Below are 26,715 nucleotides of genomic sequence, written 5' to 3'. Positions count from 1 at the left end.
CCATCTCCCTTCCCTACTCCCCAGCCTAGATACACAAACACCTGTGGGGACCAGTGGACAAAGACACTCGCTACGTAACTTGCTAACAGTGCACCCTGGCCCACGTTCTCCTATAGACACACCCCTTCCGTTACGCCCTTGGCCGGAGCCCATCCAAAGCAGTGCCACAAGCCTGGCAGTGTGCAAGCAGCCCTGACAGGGGCCAGCACCACTCCAAAGGGATTCCTGCCCCAGGGAGAGGGGACTACAGCCATACACATATCAAGACTGTGGTGCCAGCAGTAGGCTGAAGACAGACAGCTAATCTGACTACCAATCTACCAATGAAACCAATCTACCAATGAAAGCTTCTCAGGGGACAATACAGGGAAAGCTCCCTGTAGTTTGGTGCTACCACAGCTCTGGCAAATACCTGGTCTGACTCACCTCAAGCCCAAGGCAGCCCCAGACTGCCCCAATATAACACAGAGACCAAACCCTGCTCATAACAGACAAACAGAAACTGCAGATGACTGCACTGAAAGCAAAAGGGGCTCAGCTTAGCCACAAACACACACAGGAGACAGCCCTTAAGCACCAGGCTCTGGTAAACAGGGGAAACTGCACTGGAGGGCACTACAGGACCTCTTCGTCATAAGGCTGCCACTTTCAAGAACAGGAGATGCAGCTGTCAAAATACACAGAAACAGACAGAGAGAGTTGGACAAAATAAGAGGAAAATGTCCCAAATGAAAGAACAGAACAAAAATCAAAGCAACAGACCTAAGATAAGTAATATTCCTATAGAGAATTTAAAGTTATGGTTATAAAGATAGGCACTAACTAGAGAAAAGACTAGAGGACATCAGTAAAACCCTTAACAAGGAAATAGAAAACAAAAAACAACCAAAGTTCAACAATATAATAAGTACAATTAAAATACATGGAATAAACAGATGGAATAAATAGACGAGATAAAGCAGAGGAATGGATTAGCAACCTGGAAGACAGAATAACAGAAAATAATCAAGAAGAATATAAGAGAGAAAAAATAATAAAAAAAGTGAAAATAGACTTAGGTAACTTAACGATATCACCAAATTTAAGAACATTTACATTATAGGGATCCCAGAAGGAGAAAAGGGAGTAGAAATTTATTTGAAGACACGAGCTGAAAACATCCTGAATCTGGGGAAGGAAACAGAAATCCAGACCCGGAAGGCATAGAGAGCCCTCAACAAAATCAACCCAAGGAGGTCCACAACAAGATACATAACAATTAAAATGGCAAAAAAAAGAGATAAAGAGAGAATTCTAAAAGCATAAGAGAGTTGGGGTGCCTGGGTGGCTCAGTCAATTAAGTATCCAACTCTTGATCTCAGCTCAGGTTTTGATCTCAGGGTCATGAGTTTAAGCTCCATGTTGGACTCCATGCCTTAAATAGATAAAAATAAAAATAAATAAAAGCAGCAAGAGAAAAGAAAACAGCTGCATGCAAAGGAATCTGCATAAAGCTATCAGAGGATTTTTCAGCAGAATTCTTCTGCATGCTAGAGGGACCAGCATGATATATTCAATGGGCTCAAATGAAAAAACATGCAGCCAATACCCTATACAGCAAGGCTATAATTCAGAATAAAGAGAAAGCTAAAGAGTTTCCCCCACAAACAAAACTTAAAGGGATTCAAGACCACTAAACCAGCCCTATAAGAAATGTTAAAAGGCACTCTTTACTGGAAAGACCTTAAGTAGGAGTATGAAAAGTAGGAAGCACAAAGCAGTAAAAATAAGTACAAGAATTAGTCTAGACGTTCACAAAATAAAAGGATGTAAAGCATGACACATACCTAAAACATACACATATACCTAAAATGTGGAGGGGAGAGAAGTAAAGAATGGGTTGAAACTCAGGCGATCATCAAATTAATAGACTGCCATATGCAGAAGCTGTTATATACAAACCTAATAATCACCACAAATCAAAAATCAGTAATAGATAAGGAAATAATAAAGAGAAAGGAATCCAAGTACATCACTAAAGAATGCCACCAAATCCTGAGAGAAGAGAGCAAAAGAAGAAAGAAACAGAGAACTATATATACAGACATAAAACAAATAACAAAATGGCAGTAAGTACATACTTATCAATAATTACTCTGAATGTAAATGGACTAAACACTTCCATCAAAAGTTGGAGCACCTGGGTCGCTCAGTGGGTTAAGCCTCTGACTTTGGCTCAGGTCATGATCCTGGGGTCCTGGAATTGAGCCCCGCATCGGGCTCTCTGCTCAGCAGGGAGCCTGCTTCCTCCTCTCTCTATGCCTGCTTCTCTGCCTACTTGCGACCTCTGTCTGTCAAATAAATAAATAAAATCTTTTTAAAAAATCTATTTAAAAAAAATAATAATAAGATACATGGTAGGCGCCTGGGTGGCTCAGTGGATTAAAGCCTCTGTCTTCAGGTCAGGTCATGATCCCAGTGTCTTAGGATCGAGTCCCGCATTGGGCTCTCTGCTCAGCAGGGAGCCTGCTTCCCCTTCTCTCTGCCTGCCTCTCTGCTTACTCATGATCTCTATCTGTTAAATAAATAAATAAAATCTTTAAAAAAAAAAAAAAGATACATGGTGACGGAGCAGATGAAAAAGCAAGACCCATCTATAAGCTGCCTGTAAGAGACTCATTTCAGGGGTGCCTGGGTCGCTCAGTCATGAAGCATCTGCCTTCGGCTCAGGTCATGATCTCAGGGTCCTGGGATCAAACCCGGCATTAGGCTCCCTGCTGAGCAGGAAGCCTGCTTCTTCTCCCTCTCCCACTCCCCCTGCTTGTATTCCTTCTCTGTCTCTATCAAATAAATAAATAAAATCTTAAAAAAGAGAGAGAGAGAGAGAGAATCATTTCAGACCTAAAGAAACATGCAAACTGAAATTGAAGGGAAGAAGCATTTATCACGCAAAAGGAAGTGAAAAGAATGCCAGGGTAGTAGACAAAACAGACTATAAAACAAAGAAGGTAACAAGAGACAAAGGACACTATATAAACATAAGGGGACAATCCAACAAGATATAACAATTATAAATATACATGCACCCACCATGGGAGCACCAAAATACATTAAGCAACTGATAACAAATATGCAAAATGTAATCAACAGTGACATAATAATAATAAAGAGCTTTAACACCCCATTTACAGCAATGGACAGATCATCTAAACAGAAAATCAACAGAGAAACAGTGACTTTGAATGACACACTGAACCAGATGTATCTTGTAGATATATTCAGAATATTCCATCCTAAAACAGATACTTCACAAGTGCACAAGAAATATTCTCCAGAATAGATTACATATTAGATCACAAAACATGCCTCAACAAATTCAAAAACACTGAAGTCATACCATGCATCTTTCTTACCACAACACTATGGAACCACAAATCAAACAGAAGAAACCATCTGGAAAGAACACAAATACATGGAAGTTAAATAACATGATACTAAGGAATAAGTGGGTCAACCAAGAAATCAAAGAAGAAATATGTAGACAAATGAAAATGAAAATACAACAGTCCAAAATCTTTCGGATGCAGCAAAAGCTGTTCTAAGAGGGACATTTATAACAATAAAGACCTAAATCAAGAAGCCGAGAAAAATCTCAAATAAACAATCTAACCTTACAAATAAAGGAGCTAGAAAAAGAACAAACAAAACCCAATACCAGTAGAAAGAAGGAAATAATAAAGATTGGAGTAGAAATAAATGAAATAAAAATTAAAAAACAATAGAAGAAATCAAACCCAGAAGCTGGTTATTTGAAAAGATCAACAAAAGTGACAGATTTTTAGCAGTATTCACTTAAAAGAGAGAAGGCAAACAAAATCAGGAATGAAAGAAAAGAAATAACAACTGACACCAAAGAAATACAAAGGATTTTAAGGAAATATTACAAAAAAGTTACATGCCAACAAATTGGGACAACCTAGAAGAAATAGATGAATTCATAGAAACATATAACATCCCAAAAGTGAATCAGGAAAAAAAAATAGGAAAACTGACTGATTACCAGCAAAGAAATTAAATCAGTAATCAAAAACACCCAACCAAAGTCTAGCACCAGATGGCTTCAGAGGTGAATTCTACCAAAAATTTAATAGAAAGTATCTCTTCTTCTCAAACTCTTCCAAAAACTAAAAGAGGAAAGAAAGCTTCCAAATTCATTCTATCATTACCCTGATACCAAAATCAGATAAAAATACTACAAAATGGGCACCTGGGTGGTTTAGTGGGTTAAAAGCAGCTACATTCAGCTCAGGTCATAATCCCAGGGTCCTGGGATTGAGTCCTGCATTGGGCTCCCTGCACCATGGAGAGCCTGCTTCTCCCCAGCTTGTGCTCTCTCTCTTGCTCTCTGACAAATAAAGAAAATCTTAAAAAAAAAAAAAACAAAAAAAAAAACCATCTTAAAAAAAGAAAGACAAAATGGAAAAACTCAGCTCAATAAAGAAAACAAGAGATAGTACTGACTGTTAGAGACCTAATCAGTATGGACATAAGAAAGATGTCAGAACTAGTGTCCAGAAAAATGATTATAAATATACCAGCTGGTCTTAAAAAGAAGAGAGAAGACACTAGAGAATCCCTTTCTGGAGAAATAAACTAAAATCTAATCGAGTCAAGATCAAAAAGTTATTCTAAGATACAATAAAAAAAAAAATGGAGGCTCAACCTGCTAGGATAAATGATGCAGAAAAAAGTATTAGTGATATAGAAAACAAAATGATGAAGGATAAAGAACCTAAAAAAAAGAGAGAGAAAGAACTACTAGATCATGAGGGGAGAATTTAAGTGATTAATAATCCTATAAAGCAAAACAGTATTAGAATAATTGGGATGCTAAAAGAAAAAGAGAGATGAGCAGAAGGTATATTAGGGCAAATTACAGCTGAGAACATCTTCAATCTATGGAGGGAAATGGGCATTCAAGGCCAGGAGGCACAGAGAATCCCCCTCAAAACCTATAAAAACAGGTCAACACCCAGACATCTAATTGCGAAGCTTGCAAATTTCACGGATAGAGAAAATCCTGAAAGTAGCTCAGGACAAAAGGTCTCTAACCTACAAGGGTAGACACATAAAGCTAGCAGCAGACCCATCCACAGAGACCTGGCAGGCCAGAAAGGACTGGCATGATACATTCAGGGTGCTAAATGAGAAAAATATGCAACCAAGAATACTTTATCCAGCAAGACTATCATTAAGAATGGGAGTAGAGATAAGAGTTTCCAGGACAAAAAGAAACTAAAAGAATTTGTGATCACTAAATCAGCCCTGCAAGAAATAATAAAGGGCATCCTGTAAGCATAGAGAGCCCAAAAGTAACACAGAACAGAAAGAAACAGAGACAATATACAAAAACAATGACCTTACAGGTAATACAATGGAAGTAAATTCATATCTTTCAATCGTTACTCTGAATGTAAATGGGCTTAACACCCCAATCAAAAGACACAGTGTATCAGACTGGATAAAAAAGGAAGACCCAGTGATATGCTGCTCACAAGAGACTCATTTAGACCCAAATACACCTCCAGATTTAAAGTGAGGTGATGGAAAACCATTTATCATGCTAATGGACACCAAAACAAAGCTGGGGTGGCAATTCTTACATTACACAAAATAGATTTTAAATCAAAGACTGTAATAAGAGATGAGGATGGACAGTATATCATACTTAAAGGATCTGTCCAAAAAGAAGATTTAACAATTGTAAATATTTATGCCCATAACATGGGAGCAGCCAATTACATAAGCCAATTAATAACAAAACCAAAGAAACACACTGGCAATGATATAATAATAGTAGGGGACTTTAACACTCCACTCACTGCAATGGACAGATCACCTAAGCAAAATATCAGTAAGGAAATGAGGGCTTTGAATGACACATTCCACCACATGGACTTCACAGATATATTCAGATATTCCATCCCAAAGAAACAGAACACACATTCTTCTCGAGTGCACATGGTATATTCTTCAGAAAAGATCACATCCTAGGTCACAAATCAGGTCTCAACCAGTATCAAAATACTGGGATCAATTTCTGCATATTTTTGACCACAATGCTTTGAAACTGGAACTAGATCACAAGAGGAAAGTTGGAAAGAACTCAAATACATGAAGGTTAAAGAGCATCCTACTAAAGACTAAATGAGTCAACCAGGAAATAAGAGAACAATTAAAAGAATTCATGGAAGCAAATGAAAATGACAACAAAATTGTTCAAAACCTTTGGGATATGGCAAAGGCAGTCCTAAGAGGGAAGGACATAGCAATACAAGCCTTTCTCAAGAAACAAGAAAGATCTCAATTAAACAACCTAACCCTAAACCTAAAGGACTGGAGGAAGAAGAGCAAATAAAGCCTAAATCCAGCAGGAGAAGAGAAATAATAAAGATCAGAGCAGAAATCAATGAAATAGAACCAAAAGAACAGTAGAATAGATTAATAAAACCAGGAGCTGGTTCTTTGAAAGAATTAATAAGATTGATAAACCCCTGGTCAGACTTATCAAAAAGAAAAGAGAAAGGAACCAAATAAATAAAATCACAATTAAAAGAGGAGAGACCAAAACTAACAACCAAGAAATACAAACAATTATAAGAACATATTATGAGCAGCTATATGCCAACAAATTAGACAATCTGGAAGAAATGGATGCATTCCCAGAACGCATGAACTACCAAAACTGAATCACGAAGAAACAGACACCTGAACAGACTCAAACTGGCAAAGAAGTGGAAACAGTAATCAAAAACCTCCCAACAAACAGGAGTCCAGTGCCAGATGGCTTCCCAGGAGAATTCTACCATAACATTTAAAGAAGAATTAATACCTATTCTTCTGAGGCTGTTTCAAAAAATAGGAATGGAAGAAAAACTTCCAAACTCATTTTATGAGGCCAGCCATTACCTTGATCCCAAAACCAGACAAAGACCCTACTGTAAAGGAGAATTACAGACCAGGATCCTTGATGAACACAGATGCAAAAAATCTCACCAAGATATTAGCCAACAGGATCCAACAGTACACCATGACAAAGTGGGACTTATTCCTGGGCTGCAAGGGTGGCTCGACATCCACAAATCAATGTGATACACTACGTTAATCAAAGAAAGGACAAGAACTGTATCATCCTCTCAACAGATGCAGAAAAACCATCTGACAAATACAGCATCCTTTCTTGATCAAAAGTCTTCAAAGTGTAGTGATAAAGAGAACATACCTCAATATCATAAAAGCCATATATGAAAAGCCCACAGCAATATCATTCCCAATGGGGAACAACTGAGAGCTTTTCTTCTAAGGTCAGGAACACAGCAAGGATGTCCACTATCACTACTGTTGTTAGACATAGTACTAGACGTCCTAGCCTCAACAATGAGACAATTAAAAAAATAAAAAATAAAAGGAATCTGAATTGGCGAAGAAGTCAAACTCTCACTTTTGCAAATGACATGACACTCTATGTGGAGTATACAAAAGACTCCACTCCAAAATTGTTAGAACTCCTACAGGAATTCAACAAAGTAGCAGGATATAAGATCGATGCACAGAAATCAGCTGCATTTCTATACACTATCAATGAAACAGAAGAAAAAAAAAAATAAGGAGTCAATCCCATTTATAATTGCACCAACAACCATACGATACCTAGGAATAATTCTAACCAAAGAGGGAAAGGAACTGTACTCAAGAAAGTATAGAACACTTATGAAAGAAATTGAGAAAGACACAAAGAAATGGAAAAACATTCCATACTCATGGATTGGAAGAATAGTTAAAATGTCTATGCTACCTAGGGCAATATATACATTCAATGCAATCCCTATCAACATACCATTAACTTTTTCCAAGCACTGGAATAAACAATCCTAAAATTAGTATGGAGCCAGGAAAGACCACGAGTAGCCAAAGGAATGTTGAAAGAGAGAACCAAAGCTAGCAGCATCACAATTCCGGACTTCAAGTTCTATTACAAAGCTGTAATCATCAAGACAGTATGATACTGGCACAAAAATGACACCTAGATCAATGGAACAGAATAGAGAACCCAACTCTATGGTCAATAATCTTTGACAAGCAGGAAAGAATACCAATGGAAAAAAGAGTCTCTTCAACAAATGGTGTTGGAAAAATTGGACAGCCACATGCAGAATTATGACAGTGGACCATTTCCTTTCACCAGACACAAAAACAGACTCAAAATGGGTGAAAGAGCTAAACTTGAGACAGGAACCCATCAAAATCCTTGAGAACACCAGCAGCAACCTCTTCAACCTTGGCCCCAGCAACTTATTGCTAGACACGTCTCCAAAAGCAAGGGAAGCAAGAGTAAAAATGAACTATTGAGACTTCATCAAGATAGAAAACTTTTGCAAAGCAAAGGAAACAGTCAACAAAAGCAAAAGACAACCGACAGAATGGGAGAAGATATTTGCAAATGACTTTTCTGATAAATGGCTAGTATTCAATATCTAAAAAGAACTTATCAAATTCAACACCAATAAACCAAATAATCCAATCAAAAAATGGGCATAAGACATGAACAGACATTTCTCCAAAGAGAACATACAAATGGCCAATAGACATATGAAAAAATGCTCCATATCACCTGGCATCACGGAAATACAACTAAAATCACAATGAGATACCACCTCATACCAGTGAGAATGGCTAAAATTAAGAAGTCTGGAAATGACAGATGTTGGTGAGGATGAGTAGAAAGGGGAACTCTCCTACACTATGGGTAGGAATGCAAGCTGGTGCAGCCACTCCAGAAAACAATATAGAGGTTCCTCAAAAAGTTGAAAATAGAACTACCGTAAGACCCAGCAATTGCAGTACTGGGTATTTACCACAAAGGTACAAATGTAGTCCAAAGGGGCACCTGCACCCAAATGTTTATAGCAGCAATGTCTACAATAGCCAAACTATGGAAAAAGCCCAGATGTCCATCAACAGATGAATGGATAAAGAAGATGTGGTATCTATATACAATGGAATACTAGTCACCCATCAAAAAAATGAAATCTTGCCATTTGTAAGACATGGATGGATCTGGAGAGTAGTATGCTGAGCAAAATAAGTCAGAGAAAGGCAATTATCATATGATCTCACTCATATGTGCAAATTAAGAAAAAAAACAGAGGAGCCTAGTGGAAGGGAGGGAAAAATAAAACAAGACGGGATCAGAGAGAGAGACAAACCGTAAGAGACTTAATCATAGGAAACAAATTGAGGGCTGCTGGAGGAAAGGTGGGGGGGGACGGGGTAACTGGGTGATGCACATTAAGAAGGACACATGAGGGGCGCCTGGGTGGCTCAGCAGGTTAAGCCTCTGCCTTCGGCTCAGGTCATGATCCCAGCGTCCTGGGATCGAGCCCCACATCAGGCTCTCTGCTCAGCTGGAAGCCTGCTTCCCCCTCTCTTTCTCTCTGCCTGCCTCTCTGCCTACTTGTGATCACTCTCTCTCTCTCTCTCTGTCAAATAAATAAATAAAATATTTAAAAAAAAAAAAAAAAAGGACACATGATATAATGAGCACTGGGTATTATATAAGACTGATTAATCACTGAACTCTACCTCTGAAGCTAATTATATACTACATGTTAATTTAGTTTAAGTTTAAATTTTTTAATTAAAAAATGAGGGAAGATAAATAAAATTTAATTAACCTAATCAAAAAACCCCACTAATTCAAAGGGCTTCCAGCACCCCTATGTTTACTGCTCATTATTTAGAATAGCCTAACTATGGAAGCAATCCAAGGGAGTCTCCATCTTCCTCCCTCTCTGCCTGCTGCTTCTCCTGCTTGTGCACGTGCTGTACCTCCCTGACAAAATAATAAATTAAAAAATCTTAAAAAAAAAACAAAGGCAGGAAGAAAAAAAAGAAAATAGTGTGCCAAAGGATAACTATCAAAAAGGGACAGATAAGCATGTCACAGGAGAAGTAAAAATAAATTTCAGGTGAACTAATGATTAAGTATAAAGTGAAACCTCACATATCTGATCTTGAGAAAGAAGCAACTAAGGAAAATATATATAGCAAAGTTGAATACTAATAGATATGAATAAAAATTATTCAACTTCCATCAAACCAAAAAGATGTATATAAATAAAACACTACCTGGTTTTTAATATTCTAAAATCTAGCCCAGCAAGGCCAGGACTAGAACTAGAACTCTCAATCACTAGTAATGGTATTATAACATGTCATTGCCTTTTCAAGAGGATAATTTTGCAATCATCAAAAGCCTTAAAAATGCTCATAACTTTGGACTTCAGCATTTCACCTCTAAAAACCTAGTCTACTAAAACAAAGATCTGTATGAATTCAGCCAATGATTCCTTATTTACAATGCCATAATCTGAAAATATTTTAAAAATTTGGCAGGAAAATTCTGAATCCTGAATTTATAATTTTTATTTATCCCACTCAGCTCAACAGCCTGGCCTTCAAAGCTGTAATTAATGTGGTCCCTTCCTAATTGTCTGAGTTTATTTCCCAAAATAGCCTTCTACAGGTGCTATACACTTGCTGCACAAAACCACAAAGTCTGGCTATTCTCCAAACATGGTCTAAAATGCCCCCACCATAGCACCTTTATAGATGCTGACCCACTTCCTGAAATATAGTTCTCTTCACAAATCTATGTTAAGGCCTATCACGGGCCTCTTCATGAAAAAGGAAAACTGGCACCCCCTTTTTAATAAAGCTTCATAAATACTTCCCTCAATGAGAACTAATTTGTCACCCTCCTATGATTCCTGCACGATTTGTACTGTTGAAATATACTTAAGGTATCAGAGGGTTAGCTGTGCATCTCTTTTCTCACTTGACAGAACTTTCAGAGAGCAGAGGCTAAATATTTCATTGCTCCTCCAATTTCTTAACGAACTGCTTTATACTCCGTACCCTAATGATAATAAACTGAGGATGAACATAATCATATCAGGTTTCATATTGCACAAGTTTTTAAAAATTCTACCAACGGAAGTGCCTGCAAGTGCTGACAGGGAGGAAGTAAAGGAGAAGATAGAAACAAAAGGCTGGCATAGTAACTATGAAACAAAGAAGCAGAAAGACATGGAGCAGCAAGGTAAGGACTAAGAAAACACAAGTCACTTTACGGTACCAGAAGAATCCTCCAAGCTCGTCAGTGATGTAAGTTTCTCATCTTCTAATAAACTAATGTGGCTTAAGTCACTGGGCGGATTCTTCTCTTCAAAATGTTTCCCAGAATGAGGTACAACAATCTGTAAGAAATAAAATGCCAAGTAACAGAAGCAAACTTCATTACTCTGAGGACCACAGTACAAGGTTGCAAGAAAGACCACCAAATGTGCTCAGTATTTGTAATCCACAATTTAGGCAATAAAGGTCTAGCTGTTTTATGTGTATCAATAATTTTCTTCCTGCCCCCATGCCTCTCTCCTCCCCTGACCCACCCATTGAGACACTGTTAAAATTTAGCATCTCAAAATGTACATATAAGCTCAGAAGACCTAGTAATAGTTAGGACACTAATACCCAAATGAATATGAATACAAGGCTTGCGGTAGGAAGTGAAGATAATAGCCAAGTTGGACTCTGCAGCCTATACTAGAATCACTGATTGTTCTACTTCTCAACTCAGGGACAACATAATCCTAAAGGCACACAGCAGGTTGTTAAGGGCACTCAAGGCCAACAAAAGGTAACATTGCCTTCAACTTTATTTCACAATCTTATTAAATTTATCTTTAAAATTAGATTGCAAAATACACAATTTTTAAGATAAAAACATGGGCTCGCTATATAACTGCATACTTGCAGAAAACAGTGAATTATGCTCATAAAGATCAAAGATGTGGCAATGAAAGAAACAATGAACAAACAAACAAAAAAAGAAAAAAACAGAAACAGACTCAAACACATCTGAGAACAAAGTGGTGGTTCCTGGAGGGGAGAGGGTGGAACAATGGGTAAAACAGATGGAATACATAAAATCCCAGTTATAAAATAGATAAGTCACAGGGATGAAAAGTACTACATAGAGATTATAGTCAATAATATTGTAGTAATTTGCATGGTGACAGAGAGTAACTACACTTCTGGTGGAGAGCATTTATGATGTATAGAGTTGTTGAACTGCTTTGTTGTATACCTGAAACTAAGAGAACATTATATATGAACTATACTATACTTTAATTAAGAATAAGAAAAAGGGGTGCCTGGGTGGCTCAGTCCATTAAGTGTCTGCTTTCGGCTCAGGTCATGGTCCCAGGGTCCTGGGATTATACCCAACATTGGGCTTCCTTCTTGGAATATTCCTTTGAGGAGCCATGTAGAACTGGTGGGGCTGACAGCTGTATGTATATATATACATACACACACACACACACATATATGTACACTGATGTATATGTATACACACACACACACTCACAAAGAAGTGGACCTGAGTGCAGGCTCAACAAACAGTATTTTATTCCAACCTACCCCTTGACAGTGATTTACATAGGGGAGAACTTAGGACCCAAGTGAGCCCATTAGAGTTGTCTTTTTTTCTTTCCCCTCAAAGAAAGTTCATGGTCTTTTTTTTTTTTTTAAGATTTTATTTATTTATTTGTCAGAGAGACAGCAAGAGCAGGAACACAAGCAGGGGGAGTGGGAGAAGGAGAAGCAGGCTTTCTGCCAAGCAGGGACCTTGAGGCAGGGCTTAATCCCCGGACACCGGAATCATGACCTGAGCTGAAGGCAGACGCTTAACGACTGAGCCAACCAGGCACCCCAGCATGGTCATTTTTTTTTATCACAAATGTTAAGAATGTAGGCTTGCTACAAAGGAAGACAGCTTCCTGATCATTCAAGTAATCACTCAGTGCCAACTATGTGCCAGGCACTCAGGATACAATAAACAAAACAAAGATGGACGCATGGGTGGCTCAGTCAGTTAAACATCCACCTTCAGCTTAGGTTATGAACCCAGGGACATGGGATCGAGTCCCGCATGGGGCTCCCTACAGGGAGCCTGCTTCTCGCTCTGCCTGCCATACCCCCTGCTACTGCTCTCTCTGGCAAATAAATACAACCTTTTAAAAAAATAAAATAAATGAAACAAAGAGAAACCTTTACCCTCCCAGAGCCATCTTTCAAGAGGGAGCCAGCATGGAGTAAAACAGAGCAAAAGTGGAAAAGTCCTAATGACAAGGAAGCCCTGGACCAGGACTACACTCACGTGCCGATTACTTGAGGCAGTAACGTGGATCTCTGCTATTTAAAGTACAAGACTTCTAACTGAAATTACTACTGTTTAATACTTGCACATGTGAAATGGAAACTTTCACTCTCCCAGTTACACTCCAGAAATTGGTAACATATAAAAGATTACCTTGTTCTCCTTATTATCCATCCATGGTTGTAAACAAAAATCAACAGGTGAGTCTGTTTTACAAAACAAAAATAAGTGAGACCAAATTATTTTATCAATAAAAACGCAATAACCCCTAAAAGTAGCAAATTAATGAACTAAACATTTTTTCCCTTTAGTAGAATAGAGCACTTTTATATGATGGTACAAGAAGTTATCACTGGTCAGTTTAATTAAAAAACTATCAGGGTGGGAAGTATGAAAAATTATACATATGCCAAAAAAACACTCACTATGAATCTAATCAAGGCTTTAAAGCTAACTTTTGCTTTACAGAGGATACAGGGAAGAGAGAAACAAGAAAAATGACAGCATGACTAAACAGACAGACAAATCCAAATCATGGGACAATCTACAGGGTCACAAACTGAGCTTTTTTCAACAGGAACTGACTTGGGACATACAACAAATAATATACCGTAACATATGGTAACCTTCTTTGGACTCCAATTCAAGCAAACCAACCTGGATAATTAGTAAAATGAATATGGACTAGAGTACTATATGATAATAAAAGAACTGTTAAGTCTGTTAGCAGTGTTAATAGCACTGTGCTTATGTAAGAAAACATCTGTATTTTTACAGATGCACACTAAAATATATAGGAATAAAACGATACTTGAATTTTAAAATATCAGAAAAAAGTAACACAAAACAGAAGAGATAAAGCAAGTATGACTAAATCTTATACTAACTGGGACTGTGATATAAGTATATGGGTTTTTTTAATGGACATAAAATTTGCATACCATGAAATCACCACTCTCCTAAAGCATTCAATTCCCTAGTTTTTAGTAAATTCTCAAGGTTGTACAACCATAAGCACTCTTTAATGCCACAATATTTTCATCACTCCAGAAAGAAACACTGTATCTACTAGCAGTCATTCCCCATTCTCCCCTTTCCCTGGCCCTGGCCACCACACATCTACTGTCTCTATGGATTTGCCGATCCAATCCGATGTCTACAGATATCTATGGATGAAAAGATCCTACAACATGTGGCCTTTGTATCCGTCTTCCTTCACTTAGCCTAATGTATTCAAAGTTCATCCATATTATAGTACATATCAATACTTCACTCCATTTTAAGGCTCAGTAATATTCCACTGTATGAAGTTTTTGCATTGTTTCCACTCTTTCACTATTGTGATTTATGCTGCTATGAACATTCATGTATAAGTTTTTGTGTGGACATATGTTTTCATTTCTCTTGGTTATATACCTAGGACTAGAACTACTGGCTCAAACAATAGTGTAATGTTTAATGTTTTGAAGAACTGTCAAACTAGTTTCACAGCAACTGCATCATTTTAACTACCCACCAGCAATGAATGAGCGTTTTAATTTCTCCATATCCTCACCACACTTGCTATTTTCCAACTTTTTGATTATAGCCTAAACCCAGCAGGAGTTAATAAGCCTAAACCCAGCAGGAGAAGAGAAATAATAAAGAGCAGAAATCAATGAAACAGAAACCAAAAGAACAGTAGAAGAGATCAACGGGGACACCTGGGTGGCTCAGTCAGTTAAGCGTCTGCCATTGGCTCAGGTCATGACCCTAAAGTTGTGGGATTGAGTCCCACAACAGGCTCCTTGCTCAGCAAGGAGCTCTGCCCCTCCCCTGCTGTGCTCTCTCTCTCCAAAAAATAAATACAATCTTAAGAAAAAAAAAAAGAAGAAGAAGAAGAAGAAGATGATGATGAGATCAACGAAACTAGGAGCTGGTTCTTTGACAGAATTAATAAGCTTGTTTAAACCCCTGACCAAACTTATCAAAAAGAAAAGAGAAAGAAACCAAATAAATAAAGTCACAAATGAAAGCAGAAAAATCACCACCAACACCCAAGAAATACAAACAATTATAAGAACATATTACGAGCAACTAAATGCCAACAAATTAGGCAATCTGGAAGAAATGGATGCATTCCTAGAAAAGAATAAACCACCAAAACTGAACCACGAAGAAACAGAAAACCAACAGATCCATAACTGGCAAGGAAATGGAAACAGTAATCAAAAACGCCCCAACAAACAAGAGCCCAAGGCCAGATGGCTTCCCAGGAGAATTCTACCATAACATTTAAAGAAGAATTAATACTTATTCTTCTGAAGCTGTTTCAAAAAATAGGAATGGAAGGAAAATTTCCAAACACATTTTATGAATCCAGCATTACCTTGACCCCCAAACCAGACAAAGACCCTACTAAAAAGGAGAATTACAGACCAATATCCCTGATGAACACGGATGCAAAAATTCTCACCAAAATATTAGCCAACAGGATCCAACAGTACACTGAAAGGATTATTCACCATGACAAAGTGGGATTCATTCCTGGGTTGCAGATTGGCTCAACATCTGCAAACCAACGACTGTGATACAATACACTAATCAAAGAAAGTACAAGAATCGTATCATCCTTCCAGATGCAGAAAAAATTATTTGACAAAGTACAGCATCCTTTCTTGATTAAAACTCTTCACAGTGTAGGGATAGAGGGAACATATCTCAATATCATAAAATCCATATACGAAAGCCCACAGCGAATATAATTCTCAATGGGAAAAACTGAGAGCTTTTCCCCTAAGATCAGGAACACGGCAGCGATGTCCACTATCACCACTGCTATTCAACACAGTACCAGAAGTCCTATCCTCAGCAATCAGACAACAAAAAGAAGTAAAAGGCATCCAGATAGGCAAAGTAGTCAAACTCTAACTCTTTGCAGATGATATGACACTACAGGTGGAAAACCCAAAACATTCTAATCCAAAATTGCTAGAACTCATACAGAAATTCAGCAAAGTAGCAGGATATAAAATCAATGCACAGAAATCAGTTGCATTTCTATATACCAAAAATGAGACAGAAGAAAGAGAAATTAAGGAGTCGATCCCATTTACAATTGTATCCGAAATTATAAGATACATAGGAATAAATCTTACCAAAGAGGCAAAGTACTCAGAAAACTATAGAGTACTCATGAAAGAAATTGAGGAAGACACAAAGAAATGGAAAAACGTTCCATGCTCATGGATCAAAGGAATAAATATTGTAAAAATGTCTATGCTACCTAGAGCAATCTACAGAGGTAATGAAATCCCTATCAACATACCATCAACTTTTTTCAAGTGCTGGAACAAACAATCATAAAATTTGTATGGAACCAGAAAACCCCAGATAGCCAGAGGAATGCTGAAAAAGAAAACCAAAGCTGGTGACATAACAGTTCCAGACTTCAAGTTCTATTCCAAAGCTGTGATCCATCAAGAGAGCATGGTCTTGGCAAAAAAACAGACACACAGATCAATGCAACAGAACAGAGAACTCAGAAATGGACCCTAAACTCTATGGTCAAGTATTCTTTGACAAAGCAGGAAAGAATACCCAATGGAAAAAGACAGTCTCTTCAACAAATGGTGTTGGGAAAATTGGACAGCCACATGCAGAAGAATGAAACTGGATCATCTCCTCTCACCATACACAAAAATAGACTCAAAATGGCTCAAAGTCCTAACTGTGAGACAGGAATCCATCAAAATCCTTGAGGAGAACACAGGCAGCAACCTCTTCGACCTTAGCTGCGGGAACTTCTTAGACATACAGCCAAAGGCAAGGGAAACAAGGGTAAAAATGAACTATTGGGACTTCATCAAGATAAAAAGCTTTTGTACAGCAAAGTAAATAGACAACAAATCCAAAAGACAACTTACAGAATGGGAGAAGATATTTGCAAATGACATATAAGATAAAGGGCTAGTATCCAAAATCCATAAGGAACTTATCAAACTCAACACCAAAAAACAAAAATTCCAATCAAGAAATGTGCAGAAGTCAGGATGATGATCCAAGTTCATGATCCAAAGGTCCTGGGATCAAGTCCTGCATTAGGCTCCTTGCTCAACAGGGAGTGTGCCTCTCCCTCTCATTCTGCCTGCTGCTCCCCCTGCTTGTGCTATCTCTGACAAGTGGATAAATAAAATCTTTTTTAAAAATAAAAATGGGGAAAAGACATGAACAGACATTTCTGCAAAGAAGACATCCAAATGCAACAGAACAGAGAACTCAGAAATGGACCCTAAACTCTATGGTAAGTGTTGTCAACAGACAAACACATGAGGAAGTGCTCAACATCACTTGGCATCAGGGAAATAGAAATCAAAACCACAATGATACCACCTCACACCAGTCAGAATGGCTAAAATTAACAAGTCTGGCAACGACAGATGTTGACGAGGATGCAGAGAAAGGGTAACCCTCCTACACTGTTGGTGGGAATGCGGTGGGAATGCAAGCCGGTGCAGCCACTCTGGAGAACAGTATGGAGGTTCCTCGAAAAGCTGAAAATAGAGCTACCCTATGACCAAACAATTGCACTACTGGGTGTTTAACACAAAGATACAAATGTAGTAATCTGAAGGGGCACCTATACCCCAATGTTTATGGCAGCAATGTCCACAATAGCCAAACTATGGAAAGAGCCCAATGTCCCCCAACAGATGAATGGATAAAGATGTGATATACAGACATACAGTGGAATATTATGCAGCCATTAAAAAAAATTAAATCTTGCCATTTGCTACAATGTGGAGAGAACTAGAGGGTATTATGCTAAGTGAAACAAGTCAATCAGAGACTCTTAATAACCTTTAGCAAAGTGAGGGTTGCTGGAGTGGAGGGGGTGGGAGGGATGGGATGGCTGGGGGATGAACACTGGGGAGGGTTTGTGTTGTGGTGAGCACTATGTATTGTGTAAGACTGATGAATCACAGACCTGTACCCCTGAAACAAAAATACATTATATGTTAATACCAAAAAAATTTTTTAAATAAAAAGATTAATCAAGACACCATTTCCTATAAAAATATTAATAGGTAAATGCCAAACCGTAAGTGTCTTTCAGTTTACCGTACTGTAGCTTAAGATAAATAACAAAGATAGACAAATCAGAAAGGAAACTGAAATATATACATTAGGCAGTAATTTCTAAAAGTAATTTCTATAAGTTCAGTACCTTGCACTTGTTCCAGTGGTGAAATCTTATCAAAAGGGTCTTGGCTATGAAAGCGTTTTGCAGTTTTAGCCTGCTCCTCTTCTGTTCTTGCTATATCACTTTGCAAAGCAGACTCTTCAAGAACAGCATCTGACAAATGTTGACTTTCTATATGGTTCTTTTTCTTAGAGACAGAACTTTCCAGTAGGGAACAGAATGATTAAATGTTAGTTACCTTGGGTAAATCAATAAAATATTCATTAACCAGTTATGTATTTAATATCACAAAAAGAAAAAAATGGATACAGTGGAAAGAAAAATTTCAAGGACCAGCCAGACACTACAACTGGCTCCACTGTAGGTGCCCTGGGGACTGCGAACCATCTTGGGTCCAGAGATACAGTCTACCAAAATCAAATACAGTATCATATTGCTATCCTGCCTCTCAAGTGATAAAATGAGGGGTTTTATTCTTTCCTAAGTAAGTATCTCTGAATCTATCATATATGGAGAAAAACTCAGCTTTCTAAAAACAAAGAAGACTTAAAGGACACTAGTATATATGCCAAAAAGCTGATTCTCTGAATTATGAAATGCTTTAAAAGTTTTACTTTTAGCCCCTGCCACTGGCTTTGTCCTCATCTTTGTATCTCTGTTGTTTTATACTTGGATGCCAATGTTTTTCCTTAAAGACAATTTTCCTCCCAATCTTCAGCAAAAGCTCGTGGGTCTCATGCAGCTCATCACAGCCTTCTGCCAGCAAGAGGAGGGGTAGGGATGAACTTTTTAGAAAAATGCCTCTAAATGCAATCAAGCCATCATCTGACAAACTGCTATCTAGGGCCAAGCTTAAATCTGACCAGGATGGATGAAAAGACAGTCCTTTCACATATTCCGAGTGCTAACCCTCTTTGCCTGAGGCAACTCCCAACTGTAATTTACCTCCCAGTTTCTCCATGTCTGTACTGGGGTTGTAACACATAGAAAGCCATTACTAACAGTTCAATCCAAAGGTGCATTCATAGGTTGATATAGGAAAGTTTCATCCCAATCAAACAGAAGCTGAGTAAAAGAGAGGATAGAGGTGGGTGGAAAGACTGTAAGTGGATACAAAGTTGTATGATAAAGAAGAGTGTGGGGATGTGCACAACAAAGGAAACTGAAAAAATGAAGACAGTCTACAGAATGGGAGAAAATATTTGCGAATCGTATCTGACAAAGGGTTAATATCCAAAATATATAAAGAACTCATACGACTCAATATCAAAAACAAAAACAAAAAGCAAACAAGCAGACAACAGGATTAAAAAATGGGCAGATCTGAATATTTTTCCAAAGAAGACAGACAGATGACCAACAGGTACATGAAAAGATGTTTGGAGTGCCTGGGTGGCTCAGTGGGTTAAAATCTCTGCCTTCAGCTCAGGTCATGATCCCAGGGTCCTGGAATTGAGCCTCGCATCGGGCCCTCTGCTCGGCAGAGAGACTGCCTCCCGCCCCCCTCTCCGCCTGCCTCTCTGCCTACTTGTGATTTCTGTCAAATAAATAAATAAAAATTAAAAAAAAAAAAAAGGTGTTCAATGTCACTAATCATCAGGGAAATGCAAATCAGAACAATAACGAGACATCACCTAACACCTGTTGTAATAATCATTATAAAAAAGACAAGAGGGACGCCTGGGTGGCTCAGTCGGTGAAGCATCTGCCTTAGACTCAGATCATGATCCCAGGGTCCTGGGATTGAGCCCCACATTGGGCTTCCTGCTCAGTGGGAAGTCTACTTCTCCCTCTCCTGCTGCTCCCCCTGCTTGTGCACACACACACTCTCTCTCTGACAAATAAATAAAATATTTTTAAAAATAAATTAAAATTAAAAAATTTAAAAGACAAGAAATAACAAGTATTGGTGAGGATGTGCAGTGCTGAGATGTGAACTGGGAATGTAAACTGGTGCAGTCACTATGGAAAACTGTATGGAGGTTCTTCAAAAATTAAAAATAAAACTACTATATGATCCAGCAATCCCACATCAGAGTAGTCATCCAAAAAAACTGAACCCTTAACTTAAAAAGATTATGGCACCTCCACGTTCACTGCAGCACTATTTACAATAGCCAAGAGGGAAATAAGCTAAGTGTCTGACAGATGAATAAAAAAAAATGTTGGGGCGCCTGGGTGGCTCAGTGGGTTAAACCGCTGCCTTCGGCTCAGGTCATCATGATCTCAGGGTCCTGGGATCGAGTCCCGCATCGGGCTCTCTGCTCAGCAGGGAGCCTGCTTCCCTCTCTCTCTCTCTGCCTGCCTCTCTGTCTGCTTGTGATCTCTGTCTGTCAAATCAACAAATAAAATCTTTAAAAAAAAAAAATGTTGTATATATACACGATGGGGTATTATTCAGCCACAAAAAAAGGAAATCTTACCATGTCCAGTAACATGGATAGACATAAAGGGCATTATGGTACGTAAGACAGAGAAAGACAAATACCACATAATCTATTTATATGCAGAATCTAAAAATAAGAACAAAAAACTAACCTCACAGATAGAATAATGGTTCCAGAGGTAGGGGATCGTGGCAGGAGAAACAGGTGAAGGGGGTCAAAAGGTACAAACTTCCAGATATAAAATAAGTAAGTCATGGATATAATGTATAGCATCGTGACTACAGGTCACAGTGCATATCTGAAAGTTACAAGAGTAAATCTTAGAAGTTCTCATCTTAAGAAAAAAAATTTCTGCAACTATGTAAGGTGACCAATATTAATTAGACTTATTGTGGTGATCATTTTGCAGTATATACAAATATCAAATCATTACGTTGCACAACTGAAACTACTATGTTATATGTCAACTATATTTCAAATAAATGAGAATATAAAAGGGAAAATAAAGACAGTAAAGGTCCCTAGGTGACATATTAAAAAAGAAAAAAAAAAGGTGGTGGGGAAGCAAAATGGTGACATGAAATGAATAAAAAAGTCATGACATTTAGGTTAATTTCATATTTCAAAGCCCCCCTACTCCAAGAAAAGCATGTGCGCTTTACCCTTGAACAAGATGGGGGTTGGGGCACTGACCTCCTACATAATTGGAAATCCACGTCTAACTTCTGACTCCCCCAAAACTTAACTACTTAATTGAACTACTGTTGACTGGAAGCCTTACAAATAACATATACAGTTAATTAACACACACTTTGTGTATATATACATATTTACATATATATATGTATATAAATTACATGCTATTTCTTATAATAAAGCTAAAGAACATGTTATTAAGAAAATCATAAGAGAAAATACACTTTTAGCACTATGTATTTACTGAAACAAATCTGCATGTAAGTGGACCATGCAGTTCAAGGGTCAACTGTAGCGTGACCATTAGAACTTTATAACAGAGCCAGTTAAATTAACCACCTCCCCTAAATCCATGTCCTCAAAACTATAGCTATCACTTGTTCTTATTAGCCCATCAAAATTCCTCAAATTAAGTCAAATATTAAGTCAAATAAGCTTCAAATAAGTGGCAAGAGTAACTTCTAGGAGTGCATGAAAATGACAATAAAGGACCTCTATAAAAGTGAAGCAATCTTGGGGCACCTGGGTGGCTCAGTGGGTTAAAGCCTCTGCCTTCAGGTCACGTCATGATCCCAGGGTCCTGGGATCGAGCCCCGCATGGGGCTCTCTGCTCAGCAGGGAGCCTGCTTCCTCCTCTCTCTCTGCCTGCCTCTCTGCCTACTTGTGATCTGTCTGTCAAATAAATAAATAAAATCTTAAAAAAAAAAAAAGGTGAAGCAATCTGGGGGGTTGGGGGGCTCAGATGGTTGGGCATCTGCCTTCGGTTCAGGTCATGATCCAGGGGTCCTAGGATTGAGCCCTGCATCGGGCTCCCTGCTCAGCAGGGAGCCTGCTCCCTCCTTCCCCCACCCCTGCTCCCTCTGCTTGTGCTCTTTCTCTCTCTCTCTCTCAAATAAATAAATAAAATCTAAAAAAAAAAAAAAAAAAAAGTGAAGCAATCTGTATGAGAGCCACCAGTCCTACTTAGCCCAAGCTTATCTCAGATTCTAGAATCTGAACAGCAGATGGGATATGCAGGAGAAACAAAAGCATGGTCCAGAACAAGAACAAAAGGGCCCGGAAGCAGAAAATAAATCTGCCAGGAAGAATTGCAGAAATGTTTCCTGACTACAGTAGGAAGGAGGACAGGAGGGAGTCCAAAGGAAAGGGATGACTGAAAGTTTATCAGGTGCCTGTGCTGGGCAGTGCTCCACTCTCGCTCCCCAGCCCACACAAACAAAACAGCAGTGTCAACATGTCGCTGTACACCTAGGAAGGCTCTTCTAGGAACGCATATGAAACGCCTGTGCAGAATGAAGCTATGGTGGTGACAGCAGCATTAAATACCCGGCATGGAATCTGTAAAGTGAAGCCGGCCATGAGCTTGCATGAAGACCTAAGAGAAATGAGATCTGGATACCCACTAGCCCACACTAGCAACCTAGAAGACAGCCATAAATCAGATGCAGGAGAAGGAGCAGCTTGAGAGATAAAAATAAAGATGAACAAAGTAAACAACCCCAGACACAAGGATAATTTATAGAACTTTGAAAAATCTCAATTAGAATTCTCAGAAAACATTGAAGTCGCTATTATATCCACAAAAAGGAGCTATTATAAAAAAAAAAAATGAAAAGTTCAGAAAAAAGAGCTCTCAAAATTATGACTGCCAAGTGATTTAATAGAAGGGTAGGGAAAAAATTAGGAACTTTATCTAGAACACTGCCTATTTGCACTGAAACAAAAGAAAAACAAAAACAAAAAAGGAAAAAAATAATGGAAATAGATCAGCCCAGGCAATCTAAAACAGCAGTCCCAGAAAGAAAGAAAATAGAAAAATACCAACGTAATAATAATTACCTAGAACTAAAGCATACAAATCTCTGGATTGATGCCAATTAGAATTTGGTTGGGGGTATGGACTCAGGGAGGATTCTAAGAGTTTCCAGAGAGAAAAAAGTTCAGATACAAATGGTCAAGTATCAGAATGACATCAGGCTTCTCACACTATGTAGCAGTGCCTTCAAAATTTTGTGAAAGTTATTTTTATCTTTAAGTCCTATCCTCAGCTAAAATATTCATTAATTCCAAAGTTAGAATAAGGATATTTTTTTTTTAAGATTTTATTTATTTACTTAACAGACAGAGATCACAAGTAGGCAGAGAGGCAGGCAGAGAGAGAGGAGGAAGCAGGCTCCCTGCTGAGCAGAGAGCCTGATGCGGGGCTCGATCCCAGGACCCTGGGATCATGACCTGAGCTGAAGGCAGAGGCTTTAACCCACTGAGCCACCCAGGCACCCAGAATAAGGATATTTTAAAAACATAAATTCCACCCTCCCCCAGAAGGAGCCACAGAAGCCATCCTTCACACGATAAGAGCATACCTCTGCAGGCTGTGTACCCACCATCACAAGCAGCCCACAGGAAGTCCAGGCTCTCAGACTAACAACCCAGATCTTCAGACTACTCAGTGGGGGCAAGGAGCAGCCCCAAAGCACTCACCTCTACCCAATGAAAGTCTAGAGTGAGGCCAGTACACTGCATGTAGGACTCCACCTTACCAGGTCTTCTATCTTCCTTTAACAGGGATCAACAAGACCACTTCCCAGATCTCCTGGCCCACATCAAAGAGTCAAGAATTACTTCCGATAGTCTCCTCCCCTTCCCCCATGTCTAATGTCTCATTGCCAACATCAGTTCAGTGGCACTAACTTCATGATGCCCTTCAATAAGCCCAGGACTCCTTACCACTGACAAAGATCCACAAGGATACTCCCCCTACCCAGCCCAACAAATCAATGCTGAATCAGCAAAATCTATTCCTGAACCCTTCCTATGAATATCCCTTTCACCTCACTGCTTTATGGAAAACCTGGATGTCCTTTGAGGACACTGCCTCCCTTAAACACTGGCAAGTGAGGACTATCCGTCTCTCCCACAGCCTTGGAATCACTGGGTGTGGAGATGGAATGGGTGTCTCCATCACCATGTCCCCTCAGTACAACTTCCAGATCATCCTCACTAAAGCCTCCTAGCCTGGAGTCACCTATGACCGACCGCTCACAGCACCTGCCTTAGTACCTCAACTCTATAACCCTCTGCTGTAACCCAAGCCCCCAATCCACTCATATCCCCACATCTCACACTCCCTTGCCATTCTACTATCCTCTCCTCTTCCTTAACCTCATCAGATGGCCAATCATCACACACCTCAGCTTCCTCATCCCTCACTGCTTTCATCAAGCTACAAGCCTAGTTAAACCCAACTCTCTCCTCACACCCTGCCAGCACCCCTACAGCTGAATGTGGTTGGAGATAACATCACAATCACAATAAATTCATGACCATGACCCCTGAGTGGGCCTCCTGATGCTGTCTGACAATGCCACTATTTTCCTCTCTCCTCCCCTCCCACATGCCCATGACTGTTTACATCTCTCTACTGCTCCTCTACCCTGAGTTGATGTCATGTCTCCCACTGCACTGAGAGACCCTAAGCACTGAAAAGACAACTTCCTCAGATTCTTACCAGGACATGTACCCATACACTCTGCCTTCCCACTGGTTAATACAGAGGAATTATCCATGGTCTTACCTCTCTAGCCATTCCTTCCATGACACATTAGTTCCTCGCCTCTTATTTTTGTAGAAGTGTTGCTCTAGCAATTCTCTTCTTTCTACATAATCAGATTTTCCTATTCCAGATCATTCCTATTACTACATAAACTTGCAGTAACCTCTCCCACCACAAAAGAAAAAATAAAAACTTCTCTCGACACACTCTATTCATCAGGTATCACAGCCCCATTTTTTGGTTTCCTTTTGCAGCAAACTCACCATCTCCAAAATGAACCTCTCATTCTCTCCTAAACTCATTCTCCTACACTACTTGCCTCCTCCTACTTCCATCAAAACCACTTATCAGGGTTACCAATGACCAAACCTACGCGAATTCCAATGGTCACTTCTTAGTCCTCATTTTATTTGACACACTGGATCCCTCTCTCTTCTTTTACATATGTTCTTTCTGTGGCTTCTGAAACACTGTGTTGTCTGCCCAACCTCCAGTCACTAATCTTTAGCCTCCATGTCTACTCCTCCTCTCCTCAACTTAACAATGAAGTGTACTGACATGAGGCCCTGGTGCTCTTCTGTTCTCCATCTACCTCTCTACTTTGATAATCCAACCTCCTAAGGGGTCTTCCTGTTTCCAGACTTGCCTCCCAACAGTCTGTTCACCCCACTGTAGCCAGAGTGAACCTTCTAAAACATAATCCTTCAATGGTTTCCACCTCTTTCAAAATCTTGCTCACCCCATGGCAGCCTACTTCCTGCTGTTTGAACACAGGTATGCTCTGACCTTAGTGCCTCTACACTTGTGCAGCCTCCACCTGAAGTCCTCTTCCTCCTAATGTCCACATGGCTAACTGCGTCCTGCAAGTCTTTGCTCAGATTTATACCTCCCTCAATGAGACCCACACTGACCATTTCCTTCAGCTTACCCATTTACCCTCCTTATCATGTTCTGTTTTTTTCCTAGCACTTTTCCCTTCAAATATACTATAAAACTGATATATTTTTAATGTCTTTTTGTTTTAATGTCTGTTCTGGTATTTCCCAAGTACTTAGAGAAGTACCTGGCACATAGTAGGCACGCGGTCAAAAATACACATGGAATGAATGAGTATTCAAAGAGTTAACATCTTTAATATATAGAAAGTGCTTATATCCAAATGTTACCAAGAGGCAATTCACAACAAAAATATAAGTAATGAATAAACATTAAAGTATGTTCAATTCCATAAATACTCTATTATGAATTCAAACACAGAAACTTTAAGAATGCCTGTAATACCACCATCAAGAGATAACTACCATTTACATTTTGGTTTATAGCCCTCCAGATTTTCTTCTATGCATTTATGCATGTGTACAAGTTTTTTTACTTCTAAATTCAAGGATTAAAAATAATACCACCAAATGTTGGGGAGGGCTCAGAGAAGGCTTTCTCATGTACATCTTCCAGTGGGAGTATAAAGTGGAACAAATCTTCTAAAGAGCAATGTGCTGCTTTGTAGCAGTCTTTAAATATTAACTCAGCAATTTCAATCCTAGGAATTTATCTAAATACAATAATTTGCTAGGTATGCAAATGAATAAATTTCAATAAATTTGTAATAGCAAAATTCCAATACTCTAAATGTCTAACG

General features: G+C 38.8%; 1 protein-coding gene across 8 annotated transcripts in view; it reads right to left on the bottom strand.

The window, feature by feature from the left end:
- Window positions 1–26,715, bottom strand: part of CEP192 (centrosomal protein 192) — a 126,624-nt gene that overhangs the window by 93,418 nt on the left and 6,491 nt on the right. For 6 of the 8 annotated variants that reach the window (XM_082697403.1, XM_082697404.1, XM_082697409.1 and 3 more), the window contains 3 exons: window positions 18,468–18,643; window positions 13,415–13,467; window positions 11,177–11,297 (listed from right to left, as the gene is read on the bottom strand). In XM_082697403.1, the coding sequence (XP_082553529.1) occupies window positions 11,177–11,297; window positions 13,415–13,467; window positions 18,468–18,643 (350 nt within the window). Of the gene's footprint in view, window positions 1–11,176; window positions 11,298–13,414; window positions 13,468–18,467; window positions 18,644–20,981; window positions 21,132–26,715 lie in introns of those variants that run through there. The other 2 variants (XM_082697406.1, XM_082697407.1) reach the window with 2 other exon arrangements.

Source organism: Mustela nivalis, assembly GCF_964662115.1.
Source record: "Mustela nivalis genome assembly, chromosome: 14".
Classification (NCBI taxonomy): Eukaryota; Metazoa; Chordata; class Mammalia; order Carnivora; family Mustelidae; genus Mustela; species Mustela nivalis.
The sequence above is the reverse complement of the archived record's forward strand: the minus strand, read 5'-3'. Positions and strand labels throughout refer to the sequence as shown.